The sequence below is a fragment of the Nicotiana tabacum genome, chromosome 2 (assembly GCF_000715075.1).
Source record: "Nicotiana tabacum cultivar K326 chromosome 2, ASM71507v2, whole genome shotgun sequence".
Taxonomy (NCBI): Eukaryota; Viridiplantae; Streptophyta; class Magnoliopsida; order Solanales; family Solanaceae; genus Nicotiana; species Nicotiana tabacum.
The window spans coordinates 39,464,024-39,485,676 of NC_134081.1; the positions used below are offsets into that span (position 1 = coordinate 39,464,024).

At 37.5% G+C, this 21,653-nt stretch overlaps 1 protein-coding gene across 1 annotated transcript; it reads right to left on the reverse strand.

Moving 5' to 3' along the window:
• Positions 1 to 985: 985 nt before the first annotated feature.
• Positions 986 to 15,330, reverse strand: LOC107828580 (B3 domain-containing transcription repressor VAL1-like). The gene is made up of 13 exons (XM_075232666.1): positions 14,756 to 15,330; positions 12,854 to 12,935; positions 12,666 to 12,782; positions 9,624 to 10,267; positions 9,369 to 9,465; positions 8,803 to 8,977; positions 8,239 to 8,315; positions 8,071 to 8,148; positions 7,727 to 7,951; positions 6,607 to 6,656; positions 6,169 to 6,282; positions 5,613 to 5,692; positions 986 to 2,113 (listed from the first exon to the last, which is right to left on the reverse strand). The coding sequence occupies exons 1-13, from the start codon at positions 14,866 to 14,868 to the stop codon at positions 1,407 to 1,409; spliced, it is 2,559 nt and encodes an 852-aa protein (XP_075088767.1). The 5' UTR covers positions 14,869 to 15,330; the 3' UTR covers positions 986 to 1,406.
• Positions 15,331 to 21,653: the final 6,323 nt, after the last annotated feature.

Here is a 21,653-nt window from a genome sequence, read left to right on the forward strand (position 1 = left end):
CTTTTTTCAGTTTTTTTTTCCTTTTTACATTTCTTTTCGTTATTTAGTTTTAGTATTTACTTAAAAATATTTTTACATTTATAAGTATTTTCCAGTATAAATAAAATAATTTAATACTTATTATTAAATTGTGATTTTGAATTCATTAAAAGTAAAAAGAGAGAAGCCTTTTATGATTTTGCTAAAAAATCTATGAATATTTTAATAATTATTTCTTTTTGTGTTATCATCAATATGAAAATATTTTTTTCCTCTTTTTATTTTCAACATAGAATTATGAGTTTTATTTAATAATTAAAATTTCCCAAAAGAAATTTAATTTATATATACATTTTAAGCTATTGCTGGGAATTCTTTCATTTGTTAATATTTTTTCTTTCTGACTATATTTATCTTCTTCTGCTTTTTTCCACATTAGTTTGTTTCTTCTGAGTTGTTTTTTTTGCTTTCTTTTCTAATAATCTATCGTTGAACTTAACAATCATTGATCAAAACTTTAGATTTGAAGTGTCATAGTTAGTTATCCTATTACTGCTCACACGTACACTCTTTTATGGACCACCAATATCTAAATGAGCAATTACAAAATCCTTTTCTGATTATGAATTACTTCTCAAATTAACTAGGTATTTGTGTGATCCGCAATGGCTGCTGTTTTCTAAGACAATAATGAATTGTAAAATCTTTTAAGAAAATAAAGTAAGTATTACAAGCCTCTAATAATCTATCTAAATACTAGTTATATATTATAAGCCTCACACATTTTGTCATCCACCATGGCTTGGTAAGAGTGAGAATGTACCTAGAGTCTAGATTTTTTCAGTTGTATCTATTTAAACGAGAAAAGAATAAAGAAAGTTCCAAAGAGCAGAATGACTGTCCAACTCGAAAGAAAACTCCACATACAAATTACGACTAATATCCATAAATGTTTGTACCTCTATTTTGTCAAACTTAAATATTCTAACAGATCAACAAATGATGGTACAAAAAATGAAAATCAAATGATGTCTGCAGAAAAGTTCCAGACAGGCACTTAGATCATAAAGAATCAAGATTTACAAATTGTTCCCTGAAATGCTCAACTATTTACACATAGAACAACTTTAGTAAATGTAGATGATACGTATGTGTGAAAAAAACAGATAAATAATGCATTTTAAAAAGGATATCCCGGTGCAATAAGCTTTTACTATGCCGGGGTATGGGGAAAGACTGGACCACATTGGTTCTATAATATGAAGCCTTACCTTACATATATGCAAGAGGTTATTTCTACGGGTGAACTCGCGACCTCCTAGGCACATGGTAGCACTCTTACCCCATTGCGGCAAGGCTCCCCTTCCAAGGTTCAAAAAATATTTTTAAAAGATAAAGAAAGAATATTAACAGGCCGAATCACGAAATTACCCATTGTCACCATTATTCTCCTGTACTTGAGCATCAGCAGGTCTGACACATCCATTATCAGGTTGCTGTCCTTCACTCCCAGCAGTAGCTAATGACAGCAAACACTTGTCCAAGGTTGCGAGCCCATTCTGCGTTTGATACATATCCAGTGGAAGATCAGCAGCATTAATAAGAGATGTCATGCTTATTCCAGCTGCTGCCTCAATTAGCATTTCATCTTCGCGGTTAGGATGACAGTTAAGGTCCAACTGTCCCTTGCCAGCTCCAACTTTCTCCATGTGATCCCCGTTTGTATTTCTTTCGTTTTCAGAATGACTTGTTTGCATCATCAATTCAGCTCCACTTGCCCCATCTGTTTCTGATCCATCTTTAGGTGGAACCTGATCCTTTGCCTGTGCAACTTCTGCCTCTCTTTCCGATTGTTTTTTCTTCTTACGCAGCATGAGGGTTTTAAAACGTCGTTCCGCACTCAAGCAGGCGTTGCACTTACACGTAGGCTGGTGCTTGCCCTTTCCACTAGGAGGCTGAATGCAAACAATACAAGTGCAACCAGGACGGTGCCGAGGATGTTTTGTTGTGGCTCCAACTAAAGGCTCTCCCAGGTCGCTAATGCTGTCTCCCAAAACAGCAACTGTTGCTAAGGCATTTAATCCAGACGGTTCACAATCTTCATTTTTCCCGGCAATTTTTTGCCTCTTGTGACCTGGAAATGAAAACAATATAACAGTGAAGGGAATAATCTTTATACAAGGAAACAATCAACTTTCTAGACGTGAGGATATAAGAGAAGAAATTATATTTGTTTGCAACTTTTGGTTGGTAAAAACAAAAATGAGCAAAATAGTTTCACTTCTTTTCTATTCAAAAAAGTCGTAGAATACAAAACTTAGCAAGTCCACTCATCAACATGTATAAAGTATACCCCATCCTGATCCACAACTCATTTGTTTTCTTCAAAAAACGTTACCTACATAAATGGTTTTGATGCATCTACTACTTTTTGGTTCATTTAAAGAGACAATCATCATAAATTATCTTTATAAAGTAGGTGGAAACACAGAACATTATACATTTTTGACAAGCCAAAGGACATTACACAGCCTAATTCAAAGACTTCCACACGATGTGATATCTTTATTATAGATGGATCTGCATTGGAACAACTTCTATTTGGCAGCTACTCGGATTGCCAAGGAAGGCCGGGTCAATAGATGGAAAACAATAGGGGTTTCATCATAAGAAGCTACAAACTATGGATTTCAACTGAAGTCCAACTTCAACTTGGTTGATTAATTCAGTGTCAGTGCAAACGCTACCGCTTGAACATAATTAAGGACGATCTACATCTCCACATGGTAATTGAGAAATGGAACTTTTTGAAAGTGACTAATTTTTCATGACGAATCTTGTCCATACAGTTACTTCCATTTGATCAAATTAGAAGAAGCACCAACTTTTATCAACTTCACCTTTCCTGAATATTCTGCATCTTACAAGCTAGTAAAATTTTGAAGCTACATCACAAGTGATGTATGCTAGAGTGTGCAATGTGGTTTACTAGTGAAAAAATTCACGTAAGATGTAGAACCCTTATTTTGGGGATTAAGAGATCTTGATTTTTTGGGTGCTTTTAAGCACTAAAAGATTCTATATTTTACTAGCAAGACATGTGGGATAGGACAGCTAAATTGCATTAATGAAGTAGCTAGAGAGGTGTTGGGAGTCTCGAGGGGTAACTTTGGTGGACATTAAGGGGAGGTGGAATGGAGAGGTCCAAAGGAAAGCTGGAAGCCAAGAAGGTTGCCTATATGAAGTTAGTGGAGAGAAAAAATGAGGAGGAAAAGAGGACGAATAGAGAGAGGTATAAGACGAAGAAGAAGGAAGCAAAGTTGGCGGTTACGATGGCAAAAACAGCAGCTTTTGAACACTTATATGAAGAGCTAAGGACAAAGGCGAGGATAAGAAGCTATATAGGCTCGCCAAGGCGAGATAGAGGAGGGGCCAAGACCTGGACCAAGTGAAATGCAGCTAAGACGAGGAAGGCAAAGTATTGGTGAAAGAGGCACACATTAAACGAAGATGGCAGGCATACTTCTATAAATTCTTAAATGAAAAGGGGGTCAAGAATATTATGCTGGGTAACTTAGAGCACTCCGAGAGTCGTCGATATTTTGGGTATTGTAGGTGTATAAAGTTTGGGGAGGTTAAAGGGGGCTATTCGTAAGATGAGAAGGTGAAGAGCGACCGGTTCAGACAAGATCCTGGTGAAATTTTGGAAGAGTGCATGAAAGGTAGGTATAGAGTGGCGTACTGGGTTGTTTAACGTCGTCTTTAGGACGACTAAAATGCCCGAGGAATGGAGGTGGAGTACAATGATTATGTTGTACAAGAACAAGGGTGATATCCAAAATTGCAACAGCTATAGGGATATCAAGCTACTAAGCTATACTATGAAAGTGTGGGAGAGGGTGGTGGAAATGAGGATGAGTGTGTCTATTTTCGAGAACCAATTCGGATTCATACCAGAGTAGTCAATTACGAAAGACATCTATCTTGTAAGGAGATTGGTGTAGCATTATAGGGATAGGAAGAGAAAAAGCATACAATAAAGTACCCAAGGAGGTCTAATGGAGATGTTTGGAAGCTAAAGGTATACATGTGGCATACATTAGGACGATTAAAGACATGTAGAATGAAGCCTAGACCCGGGTGAGAACAATGGGAGAAGACTCGGAATACTTTCAGTCGTGATTGGGTTGCACTAGGGATCAGCTCTTAGCCCGTTCGTATTTGCCTTGGTGATGGATGAACTGACGCGACATATACAAGGGGAGGTGCCATGGTGTGTGTTATTTGCAGATAACATAATATTGATTAACAAGAAACGCGACGGAGTTAATGCTAGGCTGGAGGTTTGGAGACAGACCCTCTAGTCTAAAGGTTTCAGGTTGAGCAGGACCAAAATAGAATACTTGGAATGCAAGTTTTGTGACACAACACATGAGGTGGGTGTGGACGGAGGATTGATACACAAGTCATCCCAAAGAGGGAAAGTTTCAAGTATTTTGGGTCAAAAATCCAAGATAATGGGAAAATTAACGATGATGTCACTCATCGTATTAGAGCGAGGTGGATGAAATGGAGGCTCGCATCCGGTGTGCTGTGTAATAAAAACGTGCATACAAGATTTAAAGAAAACTTCTATAGAGTGGTTGTTAGACCAACTATATTGTATGGAAAAGAATGTTGCCAATCAAGAACGCACACGTTTAGAAAATGAAAGTAGCGGAAATAAGGATGCCGAGATGGATGTGTGGCATACCAGGAGCGATATGATTAGGAACAAAGATATACGGGCCAAAGTGGGAGTGGCCTCCGTGGTGGACAATATGAGGGAGCGAGGCTGAGATGGGTTCGGGCATGTGAAGAGGAGATGCACTGATGCCCCAGTAAGGAGGTGTGAGAGGCTGGCAATAGTAGGTCTAAGGAGAGGTAGAGGTAGGCCGTATTAGGGTAAGGTTATTAGACAGAACATAGCACATATTCATCTTACCGAGGACATGACCCTAGATAGGAGGGTATGGAGATCGAGGATTAAGTTAGAAGGTTAGTAGGTAGTCGAGGACCAATGTCTCACTTTCCTGTGGGAGAGGCGTGATGACAGTTTGAAGCACCTTATATGCACGTCCTTCTATGTATAAGTAGTATTAGTATTTTTCTCATATTATCCTATTCTGTAATTTTTTTATATTACCTGTTGTTCCTTTGAGTCGGCTATCTTGTTATTACTGTTTCTTTTCTCCGGTATTTCCAACATGGTCTCTTCACTACTGTATTTTTTCAAACTTGCTTTGTTTTTTCTTCGAGCAGAGGGACTATTGGGAACAACATTTCTACCTCACACAAGGTAAGGGTAAGATCTGCATACACACTACCCTCCCCACACCCCTCTTGTAGGAGATTACACTGGGTATGTTGTTGTTGTACTAGCAAGTAAGACATGTTTAATCATTCATCATCATTCTTAACCATATATAAGTCTTGACTACATCATAATTATGTAGTGGTTGACGCTGTATAACAGTTCATAAAGAACATTAAAGTATGTCTAACCACTCTTCCTGAAAGAGGAAAAAATTAAAAAATACAAATAAAAGTGGTAGGGGAGATAGTCTATTAAACAAGGAGAAAAGATATGATACCCTTACTGACTCTAAAGAAAGCTTCTAGTTCCTTTGCTTTAATCTCCTCAGGAGCCGAACAGGAACATCTGTAAAGAAAACTGTTGGCAGAAAATGGATAAGATAACTGTATCCTTTCTTCATACCTTATTTAGTCAATAAGTACACACGGGTAGAGGTTTATATCAGTTTGCAGAGCCCCCACCAACACACATTAAAAAAACATGAAAAATCTCAGAGCGATGCATCAGAACATGGCATCTTGGACAACTAAATGTGCTTAAAAGATTTAAATGGTCTAAAACCAACTTGCTCCAGTTAGCTAAGCTTGCCAATGATATGAGAAGCCAAAAAGGAAAAAAGAAAATTCCACATAAAATGTTTAATCCACATTTTTCTTAAATTGAGATGGGTGAGGCCGTGGGGGGTTCAATGCTGAGTTCTGGTTTACCTATTAAGAAACTTCACCATATGGACAAGAAGCAAAACATTTCTTTATTTCAGCAATGTGATATTTATAAATGAGAATCATATAACAAGCTTAAATAATAACAATCCAAAATGGAAGATTACAAACCTATTTGAGTCCCAAATGTTGTCTGAACAAGTCCACTTAGGAGGAAGGAGAACATGCATGGGCAATCTACGCCACTTGGAGCAGCTGTCACATTGAGCCCATTGTTCCTGGTCCCTGTACAAAGGGTACTACAACCACTTAACAATCATCATAGCTCATTGAACTCCACAAACAAAAAATCTTGCAGTTTCTAGCAGTGAAATAAGCAGCAGTAAATCCACTCATTTTCTATAACAACAGCTTTGATATGAAGCAAAAGCAAAGGCAAATATTATTGAAAAAGCACATAGTTTCTGTCTTTGATCTTTTCAGATTCTACATCCTCCAATGCACGTGGAAAGAAATAGACAAACAATGAGGCTAAATGTAATGGTATAATGAGAAAACTTTCTGAGCACTGAAAAAACTTTTCTTAATAGTCAAGAGTCTTTGCCTTACCCAGAAGGCCGGGAAGTAAATATTGTCTGCTTTCCAAAGACTGGTGGTTCCTATAGTTAAAAGAAAGCATTATAGTTTTCAATTACTAATCTCTATCATGATGGAAAGGAAATGAAGAAAAATAAAATGGGAAGAAACAAAATTTGTGTGATACTGAGTGTGTTTGGTACAAAGGAAAATATTTTCCGGAAAATGTTTTCAAAGTTTTCCATGTTTGGTTGGCTTAAATGTTTTGGAAAATATTTTCCTCACGAACTTGGAGGAAGATGTTTTCCCGATCAAAAGAAGGGAAAATATTTTTCAAAATTCTTTTTCAACCTTCTCCACCCTAAGTATTTTCTTTTCCTGAAATAGAAAAAGTATTTTTTTCCCGATAAAACGAGTACTTTCTTTTCACGATGTAAAAAAATATTTTCTTTCATTTCAACAAACTAAGTATTTTCTTTTTCTGATGTAGAGAAAAAGTATTTTCATTCATTTCAACAAAACGAGTACTTTCTTTTCATAATGTAGAAAAAGTATTTTCTTTCATTTCAACAAAATAAATACTTTCTTTTCATGATGTACAAAAAGTATTTTCTTTCATTTCAACAAATTGAGTATTTTTTTCATGATGTAGAAAAAGTGTTTTCTTTCATTCAATAAAATGAGTAATTTCTTTTCTTGTCGTAGAAAGGATACTTTCTTTTTCAACAAAAAAAAAGTATTCTTTTTAGTTATCGAACTCAAATTTCAACTTGTTCTTGTTTGAAAAAGTAAACTAGCATATTAGTTCATTTGGGTTTGTGTGAATTTTGAAAAGAATAATTAAATTCTTGAAGAAAATAAAGTGGAAGAGTAGCTTTGGGGGGGGGAGGGAGTATAGGAAACATGAGGATTTTGGGGAAGTTGGGTTGAGGAGAGTAGCATATAAAATTATTTTCCTAAAAATATTTTATATTCTCTAACCAAACACTAGAAAATATTTTCTGGAAAAAGTTTTCGCTCACCAACCAAACAAGGGAAAATAAGTAATAAAACCACTCATTTTCCATGAAAACATTTTCCAGGCAAACATTTTTCATGGAAAACGTTTTCCTTCATACCAAACACACCCACAATGTACACTGAGTTGGCTTACATCATACGCCTCAAATTCACAGTCCTCAATCACAAGAATGGTCGGCTGGGTAGTTGGAGGTGGACGGAGCAATTCTTGTGATTCTTCCCACGTGATTCTAAGCTCCATGGCATCATCAGCATGCATGAGAAGCCTCTTATTTTTAGACCCGATGTTTGTAGTCTTTTTCTTCTCTGAAACAGGCACTTGCCGGTGCACAGAATCAGCACTGGTCCTGCCTCCATTCTTTCCATGTTTTGCCAAAACAAAGATAGTTTGCATAAAGGAAAAAGTAGAACCAATGGAGCAAGCATGTCGTGTTACTAGCTTTCTCAAATACCTAAAAGGCTAAACTAGCTACTCACATTAAGGTTTTCAGTTAAGCCAGTAAATGAAGTATCTGCGGAGCCACTACCATCGGGGAGGTGTGAGGACTGAGGATCCTGTGATTGCGAATTGACAAGAGGAGATATATTCATTAAGATAATAACTGAAGGACACTGAGTAAGGCAAGCAAATTATCTTTAACTAACCTGTGTCTCAACACTGTTTGTTGCCTTCCGAAAGCCCATAACAAGCTTTCCTCCAGGATCAATTCGACTGAATGTCACTGAAATAAAATACCACAATTAGTTGCTATAATTAGAAATCACTAACAAATTCCAAGTGCACGGTCTACTGGTGAGTCTAATGAAGAATCAACGATCATGTAAAGAAAGGCATAGAGAAATTTGTGCCAAATATGACGCATCTGACAGATGTACCAAATCGACAGATCTCATATTATTATCTCCATTTTTTATCTGTTGAAAAATAATCAACTTCATCTATTTTTAACATAAGTGGAATCAAAACATGATAAGATGTAGTGAACACTAGCAGGATATATTATCACCAGATTATCCCTGATTTTGGAAGGGGAAAAAAGGAATAAAAGAAGAATAATATTCAAGAAGAAGCATCTAAGGAGGTTATATCAAGTGCAGCATCATTGATGTAGAACAAAAGAAGGTAACCTTGCAGCAGAATCGAAACTAAGGGGGGAAAAGGACATAAAAGAAACTCTGACACTTACAACATCAAATGAAGAAACTTACCAGTATCACCAGCTTGCAATTGCATGTTTTGTATGCAAGGGGTGACACCCTCCAGAACATACATCCGACTGTTGTTATTTGGCCAAAATCTGAACTGAAATGTCCACTCTTTACCTTTTATATCCTGAATCCTTATTGGCAGACCGTCTGATTGGTTGATAGGAGGAAAGTATGCCTGCAAAGGATTTAGAATTCATAAAGCGCAAAAAGGTGTGTCCAAATCTAACCATTAGCAACCATAAAGGTAAGAGACAAGATATATTATCCCTCCTTTACCTCAAAACAATTTTCCTACTTTGCTTCCCGTGGGTCAAAGGAAATGATCTTCGACTAAAAGATTTTTAAGTAAATATTCTCAACATTCTGTCAGAAATATTGCAAATTCTAGAATTGTTCATACAGTTCATTACTTATTTTTTATGCCCACCAGACAAAGTAATCTAAACCAGATTTAACTCCAAAATTGGTCAAATCGACCGTAAATAGCCTAAATAAGTCTATCTAATTGGGACAAGGGGAATAGTAGGAACTTCATGAATCATGAAATCTTAAGAGTTAGGTCTTACTTCAGCGCATGCTTTGGGGAGAACCAGACGACCAATTCGACCAGCATCACTAGCACTTAGGACCTTCTCGAACAGTGGAACTATAGCGGAATTCAAGCTTAAAATAGCAGTCAAAGCAAACATAATTGATACCAAGCTAGAGAAGTGACATAAAAAATTCCTTAAGTAAAGCTTGCTGATTTTATTATGATTAACAGGATGATGAACAACTCAAAAGTACGCAATAGTAACAATGAGCAGCAAGTACAAGGATACTCTCCAGATAATTGACACAACTCTTGGTCTGTAATCCTAGGCCAGTACCTAGGCAGTAATTGATTGCGGCCTCCTCGCCCTTCTGCAGGAGGCCTTGCAATCCGTGTCTGTGAAGGCAGTTCTTTGTTCGAATCAGAACCAAAACTGGGACTAGGTTTGAGGGGCTTGAGCAATATGTGGCGCGTCCTTAGCCCCTGTTGAAAGGGAGTTTTTTCATGTTCCCTTCCTTCGACCCCTCCATCAGGAAAAGATAATCCCGAACTTGAACAACCCACAGGAGTACTCAAAGAGAAATCTAGTGATGGCTGATTGGTCGTGTCATACATTTCTTTTACCCCTTGGTTTGGTTTGCTATTGTCTTGTTCTCGAAATAGAGAAGCTATAGACTGCTGGTTGAGATTCGAAAAGCATGTGCTAACATCACCAACAGGTAGCACCTTCTCTTGTTTAGTTTTCCCAAGAGACACATTATTCTCATCCTTTTGACTTTGAAAGGGTTGACCAGGCTCACTAATCTCCATTATATTGTTCACTATTGGAAGCCTTCCTTTGTCGAAGTTAGTTTTATCTACTCCCTTTTCCACATGAAGTGGCTGTATAAAATTAGTTCCGAAGGCGCTATCACGAAAATCATCAGCAGGTACCTGCCAAAATATTTATAGAATGGTAACACTAAAATATGTCTGGAACTTATCAACCAAATATGTTAAGGACTACAACAATTAGCATAGGCAAGCAGAGGCGGATCCAGAATTTTAAGCTTATGGGTTCCTATAACAATCTCAAGTTAATTCACATGATAATTGGACCAACGAACTGGGTTCCAAACTAAATATTCTTGTACTTTTAATGAATTTTTTAGTACAAATACAGGGTCTATGCAAATGTTACTGGGTTCACGGGAACCCGTAATGTTTGCTCTAGATCCGCCCATGTAGGCAAGGTGCTGATATATAAAAGAGACCCGAAAACAACTCTTATTAGAAAAGTAAAACAAACTAAGAAGAGAGAAAAGTGAACACATGGTGAAACAATACTGGCACGATACATTAAATTCTAGGAAATGACAATCAAATCAATCAATCGAACAATCAAAAATGCCTCAAGCTAAAACTAGTTGGGTCCGGCTATGTGAATTTTCTATATCCATTTCGCCCTATTGGGGCCCATTTCGTTCCAATACATATACTTCAAGACTGAAAGCAAATATGATTAAATGAATAGTAAATGTTAAAAAGGAAAAAAAATTACAAAATATATGCCATCCCAATTTCTTGACCAGCATCTAGTTATTAGCAACTTACTCTACCATTTTTCCTTGAAGAGTACTTTTTTACTACAAGAAGTCAAAATACATGAACTACTACATTTTATTAGCCTCTGTTCTATGGTGGTATCTCTTTTAGCTGAAAAATGGACCTTGGGCCTAACTCAACCCCAAAAGCTAGCTTATGAGGTGAGGATTGCCTAAGACCATATAAGGAAACCAAGGACCTCAAATCCCACCGATGTGGGACAGCTCAACATTAACGAGTTTCAATTATTATTTTAACCATGTATCCTACTTACTCCAATGTCATAACACATTGTTTCTTTTCTTAATCTCCACACTAGTAAGATATGAGCAACCAAGTAAAATGGAGCACAATACTTGCCAATGAGTGATAACACTACTTGACAAGGATAAAGGGAGGACTTCAAGTTTGATAAGTGTAAACTACAGTAATTGGTACATTGTATGTTCATCCATCCTCATATTGTGAGTAATTGTATTTCAAAATGTAATTGCCATTTGCTAAAGGTGTAAATCTCATACACATACTCATTGTATTTTGCAGCATAGTGAAGAACAGTACTTCCACTGCTTCAGAAAAAGTAAGACATTTATCCACAAGGCCAAAATGCCGACATAATTCCAAAATATTATAAATCAAAATATTCTATTACAATGGAAAATTAGCAAACATCACAATAAAATATATTAGATTAAATGTCAAATGCATCAGACAAGCACCAAACCACTGCCGTATACCATATACATTACATAGACATGATAACCCAAATTTAGTGCTCCTGCACCAAATTTAGCAATCTACAACTATCTTTACCATAAATAGGATATGCAGAATTGAAGGGCTGGATAAGAGCAGCATATCTTCCAATTTTTCTAGCTGTAAAATCATCCACGGGACTTAACAAACAAGTAAATGTTTTTAAAAGCAGAATAAACGATAGAGACTCAAGACAATGTCACTTCATCGAATACTCAATCACAACAATTCAGCATTAACTTCCAAGAACATGAATGATGAAGAATAATTCAGATGCATTTTAATATATTATGTAACAGGTTTGTGTACTTGCAGATACCGGATAAACAGTGGTAAATATTGCTCCCCTCGGTCCAATTATTCAAATTATTCTTATTGTTATCATTATTAGTAGTTTGATGAACTACTAGTTGGGAATAGGATTTAGACTTGTTAGAGAGTTTCTAATATTATTATCATTATTATAATTATTACGCTTATATGTGTGTGTATATATATATATATATATATATATATATATATATTTATATATGTATGTATGTATGTATAATATATATTTATATATAAATTTATTTTATTTGGTATGATGATGATGTCAGTTGAGCTTGAATAAAGAGGTGAGGATTCATACAGCCGACGTCAACTTGTTTGGGACTAAGGTGTAGTTGTTGTGTTAGTATTTTTATAAAGTAATAAGGTTTACTGATGTAATGGGGAAATCCCGGTATACAAGCAGCTCGTTGGACCAATTATAAAAGGGACAAAAACTGAAGATAATGATAAGAAGACATGCTTTCGTTTCTCTACCACATTTATCGCAGAGGCACTTGTCCCACCAATAACAATTCCTAAAATCTGTACATATTTGATATTTGGATCATATCTACTATGTTTCATTCCAGTTAGTGCAACTGTTTACGCCTCTTCCTCACCCTCTATTCCATGAGACATAAAAAAAATGAAGTAGATAAAGGGAAGGAGAAAGAAGAACCTGCATTGGTCTCATGGAATGATCATCCAAACACCTTGCGCAGCTTATACACCCTACACCTCCAAAATCTAAGTACTCGAACAAATATTTTGAAGCAATGCACCCACAGTGTAGATGCTGCAAGACCATATGCACAGAGAGTCAAGAATCACTCGACGAGACAAACTTGACCCAACTCTATAACTTACCTTCCCACACATTTTGCACTCCCTCCAACCAGAATCCCCCATGTGGAATGTTTCACAGAAGGATAAGTTCTCAAAAGCAGATCTGCACTCAAATGAGATGACATCAATGAAGGCAGGAGCCAAAATAAAGTTTAATGATTTACTAAGTTAGCATAACAGAAACTAAGACATCCACCAGAAGCACTAATAAAAATCAATTACATGTAAGATTGATCAAAATGCTCCAAATAATTAACAATTACAGCTTGTTTGGATGGTTGTTACATTTTGTATTGTATCATATTGTTACTTTAAATACAATGTTTGTTTTGATTATTACTTAAATTTTATTGTATCGAATCGTTAAATCCGTCGTTACGTAACGACGAAAAGTGTCACTTTTTGGAACGACCGATTTGGTGTTGTCGCGTCGTTGCCTTATTTTTTTCCTCTCACCTTGCCCTTCCTTATTGTTAAATAATCATATTTTATCCTTTACCCTACCTTTTAATATAATTATTCTACCTCGTAGCTTACTTTTTCTATAATATTGCAAGTTTATTTTTCATATTGTTGGTGCATGACAACATGAAACGACGGCAAACAATACAATCTATCTAAATATCATATAAATGAAAACGATACAGTACAATACAATACAATACAATACAATACAATATAATACTATATGATACATTATGAAATGATACATAACAACCATCCAAACAAGTTGTTAAGCGATAGAAGGGTGACAGAAGGAAATGAACCATGAAAATCAGGAGGAATTGGAATTTCTACCTACTTAATATCTACCTACTGATTTTAAGAGTCATATAGCCAAGTTAACAATAAAGCAGTTGACATTTAAGGCTGGCATACTCTTTCGCCAACAAAGACCAACAGAAAGGTGACAGAGAGATTTCAAGAATCACGAGTACTTGAAGCCCGAGAAAGCAGCAAAAATTCTAGGCCAGGAAAGCAACATTGTCCTCAGACTCAAGTTCTATGAGTAGGTTATTTTCTTCTTGATTTAGGTCCAAGCTCTTTTCTTTCACATAGTTAACAGGAGAGTAGGGAGACACGAGCCACAATGCAATTCGAATTGTAGCCACCTGGCCAATTTGCTGTCATCTTGGGTAGATGTGGATCCAAAACTTACACTTGATGGATTCTACATTTAAGGCCCTTAGCATTAAACTCATTATACTTTTGAAATTATGAGTTTAGAATTTAATATTTGTTGAAATTCAGTGATATTTTTTACATATGCATCCATGTTCAAAAATATTGGGTTTAGTTGAAGTCATAGATGCTATGCGCCATCCGCCTCTAATCTTGGGGACTAAGTAGTAACCTTAATAATTTAGAGATAAGATGGAAAGGTATATGCATGAAGCTATCATGTAATTAGAACTCACCTCACTCTTCTTCTTTTAGAAACATAAATGAATAAAGCAAGAACAAAAAGGCACCACCATATGGTCCTTTGACTTCTGACCCTTGTCTCTTTCCCCCAAAATGAGGAAGCAACAACAAGACACCATACAGTCTTTTTGACTTTGACCCATCTCCTCTTCTTGCCCAAAAGGAGGCTTCTTTTTTTGGGAAGCAACATCAATTCACATAATAAAAAAAAAAAACAAAATCTGCTCCTACTTCTGATAAAAAGAGTAAAAGGGAGGGAAAACCCCACTCACTAACTATATATAACAAAAAATGTTCACATATAACTGAAAATCCTAAATTTAGGAATAATTTCAAAATGCAAAGAAAAAGAAAATCATCAGCAATTTCAGGGGGGGGGGGAAATGAAAAAGCCCCAAATCCCCAAACTGCCCTTGCATCATGAAATCAATTCATAGAAAGCTACTGAAAGAAACAGAAATTTTTTGACTACACAACAATACTAAAAGAAGAAATTACCCGCAGTTGTAACAAAGGTTTGCAAATCCACCGGATTTCAAGCTCCAACCTTTCTTCCATTCAGACGACGTCGTCTTACGACAAACCTCATTCATGCATATCATTGACCCCATATTTAAGATTTCCAAATCCAAAAATCCCTAAAACCCTTTCAAGAAATCATTGACTTAGATCAAATAAACCCAAAATTAAAAATCCCAAACCCCCAAAAGAAAAAGAAAGAAAAAACTCGCCATGCCTAATCTACTGGTGCACCCAGAAAACAGAGTAGGCTGCTTAGCATGGGCATGAAATTATGGAAATCTTGAAGTGAATCTGCACACAAGAAAATGGTCTAATCACAGTTGAAGAAAAATAAACAAGAAAACGGCGGTGGTCGGTAGCGGTGATAGGTGGTAGTTTCGATGACCAAATTACAGATACAGCAGTTCCTTTTTCAGATTGCATTATACTATAGTACTATGTATATATAGAGTGAGAAAGAGATTTTTTTAGTGAGAGAAAGCGTGTGTGCATGCAAACCAAAAAACAAAAACAGAGAGCACAACAAAATGCATGCACGATACTTGAAGATACCGTTTACTTACTTACAAAATTTCCTTTCATACTTTTCACCCTCTTGCTTTACTTTTTTGTTCATTTTTCCTTTTTGTTTCGGACAATGAATACTACTATATATATTGACCCTAAAGTTTCGTGGATTCCCATGTCTCTATATACATTTTAAGTTATGACGTCAAAATTCTTACAAAGTATGGACTCAATGGTAAGTCAAATTATACTATAACTACAGTTGACTAAAGTTTATTGGGACTAGGGTAAATTATTACTGTGTGTAATTTTGTCAAGTGGTTGAGGGATTTCTTCTATAGTTTTTCCTTTTTATTCTTCAAACTTCAAAGTTGTTAGGACTTGGAGAATATATCTATTTCACCACTTCTCTTTGATGTTCACATGAAAAGATTTTTTATTGATAATTGTTGTACACCATAACAATATTTATATTTTGAATAAATACGTTATTCACTCTTAACAAGTTACTATAATTTTTACTTTGCACTTTTTTGATTCGTATGTGTGGTTAAAAAAATGGAAAGTTTTTTAACCTTAACTGAAAAATTATTTAACTTTTACTCAATTCTAATAAAATTCAATTCAAAAGAATGATTGAGTCCAAAATATGTGTGCAATATACGAGTGTTACTTTAAATATATATTTGAAAAGATGATGTTGCAATAAATACCATTGAACATATAACGTATGAACTTCTGAATAATTTGTCGTCTTATGTGAAAATAAAGAACTTATTAAAGGGGTCAAGTATGAATTCGGTTGCAAACGGCTTTATTTTTTGTTGTTTTGGAAAAAATAAGGGCAATGAGCTAAGTATTCCAATATTCTTCTTATTAGAAAGAATTTATATGATCATATTTTGGTCTATGTTAAATTACAAGGAATCAGAAAACTTAATGATATTTGAGTGGGGTTAAGTCTAAAACTAAAATACTCATCAAATGTAAAAGAATTTATTAGTAGTTTTCCGTGCTGCTTGTGATATGTGATTAAACATGCGATATTTTTCAATGCATTCACTTGAAAATTATATAATGTTATTCAGTAATAATAAAATTCGATCTAAGAAAATGATTGTAGTCGAAAATTGATCGTATAAACTTCTTAAACAATCTTTGTCATGTTTGAATTTAGATTTTTTCAGAAAATAAAGGCAGAGACAATGAGATAATAAGTATTCACCATTTGTTTCTTATTATTATCAGAAAGAATTTATATTATATTCGTTGAATTTGTAATATGTTTACCCGAAAAACGGATATAGTTGAATTTATTCGTAGTTCTAAGGATATGTGATATAGTTCAATACAAATCGTAAGGATAAAAGAAAATATCAAATATGGACCGCAAAGAGTGCAAAATAAACAAAGTTGTAAAGAAAGCGATTTTTAGGACTAAGCAAGATGAATCAGTTAATGACGCTTGAAAGAACAACTCTTCACTTTGGGAGAATATGGTATTTGGATTACAATATAAGCAAAAAAACTAGCCCTCTGCCGAAATGATAACCATCCCTTTTTATAGTAAAGGGATCTTACTTTAAATATAATTAAAAATACATAGTGGAGACCATGATAAATCAGCTTTTTCACAATTCCTGCCGAGATTCTCTCCTCTAGTGGGATTGCAACGGCTCTTGTTTATGAGCTCTATATTGACTCGAGTCTTCGGTCTAGACTCGAGCTCTCGATCTTGGCTTGAGCTCGATTCTGACTCGGACCCTTGAATTGATTCAGGATCGATGTTGGTTGGTCTCTGGATCATAAGCTCGATAACTTTACTTTGCATCATAACTCGATTTGGATTCGGGCTCGATAAGGATATCGGCCCCTTGGATTTGAAGCTTGTTTGTACCACCTTCAGAACCCGACTCGAAGTCTCGCTTCGATCGATTATGTTTCGAACTCGATCGATCATACGAAGGCCAAAATCTATTTCGACTGCATACAGATAGTCCCCTCGTTTCTCAGGAAGAATGTGGTGAGAAACGATATGATTTTTTAACGGCTCGATCGGATTACAAGCTGACGTTTATATTGGGCTCGACCATGACGCACGTGATAGTTGTCCCGTCGATTTAGTTTTTCAAGATATTTAATGCATGTCAGACGGTGGTCGGCCACCGCTGATACTGAACCGCTATTGCCTGAACCTATAAATATCCCTTCCTTTTATCATTTAGTACTTTTGCAACTCCAATCTTCCAAATTTCCCAATTTCCTTTTCGTATTCTCTGAGTTCATTCACAAATCAGTGGTTCCTTTTGCAAAATTCTTCTTCCAAATTACCAAATCTTCGTCACCTTCTTTAAATCCAAAATGGTGAAGACATCCAAAATCGTCCCCCAAAAAGAAAAAGCTTCTTCTTCCCAATCCGCCGACGATAAAACACTGGTGGATCCTCGTCCTGAGGAGTGCGTTCCGGCGGCGTGTGTTCTTACCTCTGATTTCAAACTCGATAAAGGTTCGCCGGTTCCTGGCCGATGTGAGCCCGTATCGAGATATATTTGTTCGATAACCCGGGGCACATCGAGCGGATAAAAAGGGATTGTAACTGGGAGAACAAAGAGGTGGTAGTGCCGTCTCCTAAAGAGGACATCACTACTCACGTGAGGGTTTTTAAGCGTGTATACTTACCCTTTCACGTTAGGTCCCCTCGACCGTATTATCATAGATTTTTGTCGTAAATACCTAATAACCCTAGACCAGATACATCCTTCCTTTTGGCGGATCGTTATTTTGATCCGATATTTTGTAAGTAAAATAGAGGGGATGCCTTTAACACTCGATCATCTTGTCTGATTATACCGTCCTCGTCTTTTTCGAGGAGGGTTAATAAAACTCCAATGTCGAGCTACCAAGGCTCTATTCTCGAGTATAGACGAGGATAAGGATCGAGGCTGGATGGGCCGGTTCGTTCGAGTGAGGACATCGGACTTGATCCCAACAGAAAAAATGCCTTTCCCCGAGGAGTGGAACATGAAGCGTAAGTGTAATTTTGTTGTTATCCCCTATTATGTTGTTCTTTCATTTCTTTTCTCACCAATATTCCCCTTTTGTGATGCAGCGGTTCCCTGGATGCCCGGCGCAGTGTTCGATCTCAAGAACTGGGTACGTGATCTAGTTTCGACCTCCTCATATGTCGAGCGCTCATGGCGCGACTTGTCAAAAGGTCGATGGGAGGCCAAAAATCACGGTGAGCACTCCTCTCGTGTCCTTCGGTAACTCGAATAAGATGCCTTTCGCATTCTTCAGTAAACCTTTTTGCTTGCAGGTGTGGGCAAGGATGCAGTTTTGAGGCCCTCATCTGCTTAGGAAGAGGCTTCGGCCTCTGTCCCAAAGCCGATCAAAGATAATAAGAGGAAAAGAGCCCCTGCCCTCGAAGATCAAAAATCGAAGAAGAGGACGGCTCGTAAGCTGAACAAGAATGCCATTCCTTTGACCGTAGAATCAGTTCTGCGTCTGAGGAATGAAGAAGAAGAAGAAGAAGAGAACGATGGGTCCGCTCTGGCGACCCGAACAAAGAAGACCACCGACGTTCCACATGCAGCTGGATCGATGGTGGTTCATAAGGCTCCGCCTCGAATTGAGGATATATCAGAGAGAGGTTCGGGCAGAGTCCCCGAGTTTCTAAAAATCGAAGATGTTCCCCATCCAAGCCGACGGATGGGGGATATGTCCGAAGGGGCTCTTTTCAAATCTTTTCGAACCGAAGAGAATGCCCCAGATGACTCATTAGGGGCAGTAGCAATTGAAGGCTCGCCCACCTTCCCTGCATTTTTCGCAGGGGCGATTTGGGAGGCCCAAGCTTTGGGGGCCCTCGAATTAGATAGGCCTCATGATGGAGAGGATCCCTTTCGTGACCTGTTCATCGGCGATGATGAAACTGCCGGTACAAGTGATGTATCAGATCTTTTTCACGGAGTACAGTAAGCTTTGAATCAGGTAGGCCTTAAATCATATGGCGTTACCTTTAAGTTTGTTTTTCTTTTCTGACTTTGTTTCTCTTCTTTCTTTGCAGGCTACGGCAGTTCATCGAGAATCATATTCTCTATTCCGAACCGAGCTGCGTCGATACGAGGCCGAGCTTCAACAGGTTACGGAGGAGAGGAACTCCTTAAAGCTCCTTTTGGGCCAAAGGGGAGAAGAAATAAAAGTCCTCCGAGCTGAGTTGGCCAGGGCTCACCAAGATCAGATCGATTTCTCTGAGCAGGTAATAATGCTTTTAAAAGCCTATGGGCTTGACACCGGAATGATGGCTAACCTTTCGTTCTCACAGCTGCAGCATAAAATCGAGATGATCGGAAAACTCCGTGAAGAAGTCGATGTGATAAGAGCGGAGTCTTTGAAGTGGAAAGAAAGAATGGACCGCTTTGCTGCAGAGAAAGAAACTACTCGAGCCCAATTATCATCGGCTGAAAACCAACTTCAAAAGAAGAAGGAGAAAGGCTCGGTCCAAGCAAGAAGGATAGAGGAGCTCGAGGCTCGGTCCAAGCAAGAAGGATAGAGGAGCTCGAGGCTCGGTTGGCCTCTGTACTTTCCAAGGCTGAATCTGACGTCGAGAAGGCAAAGGCCGATGTCGATGCACTTGTGGCCATCTATCACACTGATGCTGAAACTGCCCAGGTTTAAGCAAGAGAGGTAGTCAAAACTACCTATACTCGAGCACATTGGGTCGCTGAACTTGCTAAGTGCCGATCTTGGAGAGAGACCCTCGAGGAGATACATGCTCGAGGTTTCGACCTCGCTGAAGAAATAAAAAGGGCCAAAGAACTCAAAGCCAATGTTAAAGCCTTGGTTTCCGATGACGATGATGATGCCAATGATGATGATGATGGGGGTAAGAGCGGTTCCGAGAATGGGGGGAGCCCAATAGAGAAGCGACCGTTCCTGGGGATGACCAGGAAGCTTAGTCCTTAATTTTTTACGTTGTAATCAATCATGTAAACAATTTTGTATATAGAAATGTCCCTTTTTTTGCCGACTTGCTCCTGTTTTGTTTCCTGTCTTGTGAAGACTTTATCCAAGCCTTATGAATATTTTCACAAGGATTTAAGCGACTTGAAACTTGAAATAAAAGTAGCCTATAGGCTTAGTAGTCGAGTGAATGATTCGAACTCGAAATAATGTAGACCGTAGGCGTAATGGTCGAGTGAGTGCTTGCTTGAACTCGAAATAAAAGCAGTCCACAGGCTTAGTAGTCGAGTGAATGATTCGAACTCAAAATAATATAGCCTCTAGGCATAATGGTCGAGTGAGTGCTTGCTCAAACTCGAAATAAAAGCAACCCGTAGGCATAGTAGTCGAGTGAATGATTCGAACTCGAAATAATGTAGCCCATAGGCGTAATGGTCGAGTGAGTGCTTGCTCGAACTTGAAATAAAAGCAGTCCGTAGGCTTAGTAGTCGAGTGAATGATTCAAACTCAAAATAATATAGCCCGTAGGTGTAATAGTCGAGTGAGTGAGTGCTCGAACTCGAAATAAAAGCAGCCCGTAGGCTTAGTAGTCGAGTGAATGATTCGAACTCGAAATAATGTAGCCCTTAGGCATAATGGTCGAGTGAGTGCTTGTTCGAACTCGAAATAAAAGTAGCTCGTAAGCTTAGTAGTCGAGTGAATGATTCGAACTCGAAATAATGTAGCCCATAGGCGTAATGGTCGAGTGAGTGCTTGCTCGAACTCGAAATACAAGTAGCTCGTAGGCTTAGTAGTCGAGTGAATGATTCGAACTCGAAATAATATAGCCCGTAGGCGTAATGGTCGAGTGAGTGATTCAAATTCGAAATCGGAGATTTATCCTAATTTTGTTTGCATAATAAATCTCAAAAATAGAGGAATGTTTCTTGGATATAAGATATCAGAAAAGAGGAGAACTTTCTTTGCAAGTCATTATACATGCGTTCATGTTTTGCGTCAGGGCTCGGGCCAACTACATGAGCATGGTTCGTTTGACCATTTGGCTCTTACAAAATTTTCCTATTAGAATCCCGCTGTTGCGAAATAACTTTCTTGCATCAGAACTTGATATATTTGAGGGCTAATGCCCCCCCAGTATTCGAGGTCGGTTGCAAAGAGGCCTCGGATACTGTCGTGTTGTTTCCAAGTATATCACGATCATTGGTTGCCTCATTAAAAACCTTGCCGAAAAACCTATTTGGGATAAAATCGGTCTAAGGAAAAAAGAGTACAACGCGTGCTTTCAGATCTAAGGCTTAGTACTGAAGGATCCATCTTAGCTCCTGATCGGACTTCTGCAGGGGTTAGTTTTGAAATGTAAATGAATATGGGAGGGTCGTACCTTAACAGTAGTATAATTTTAGATGTG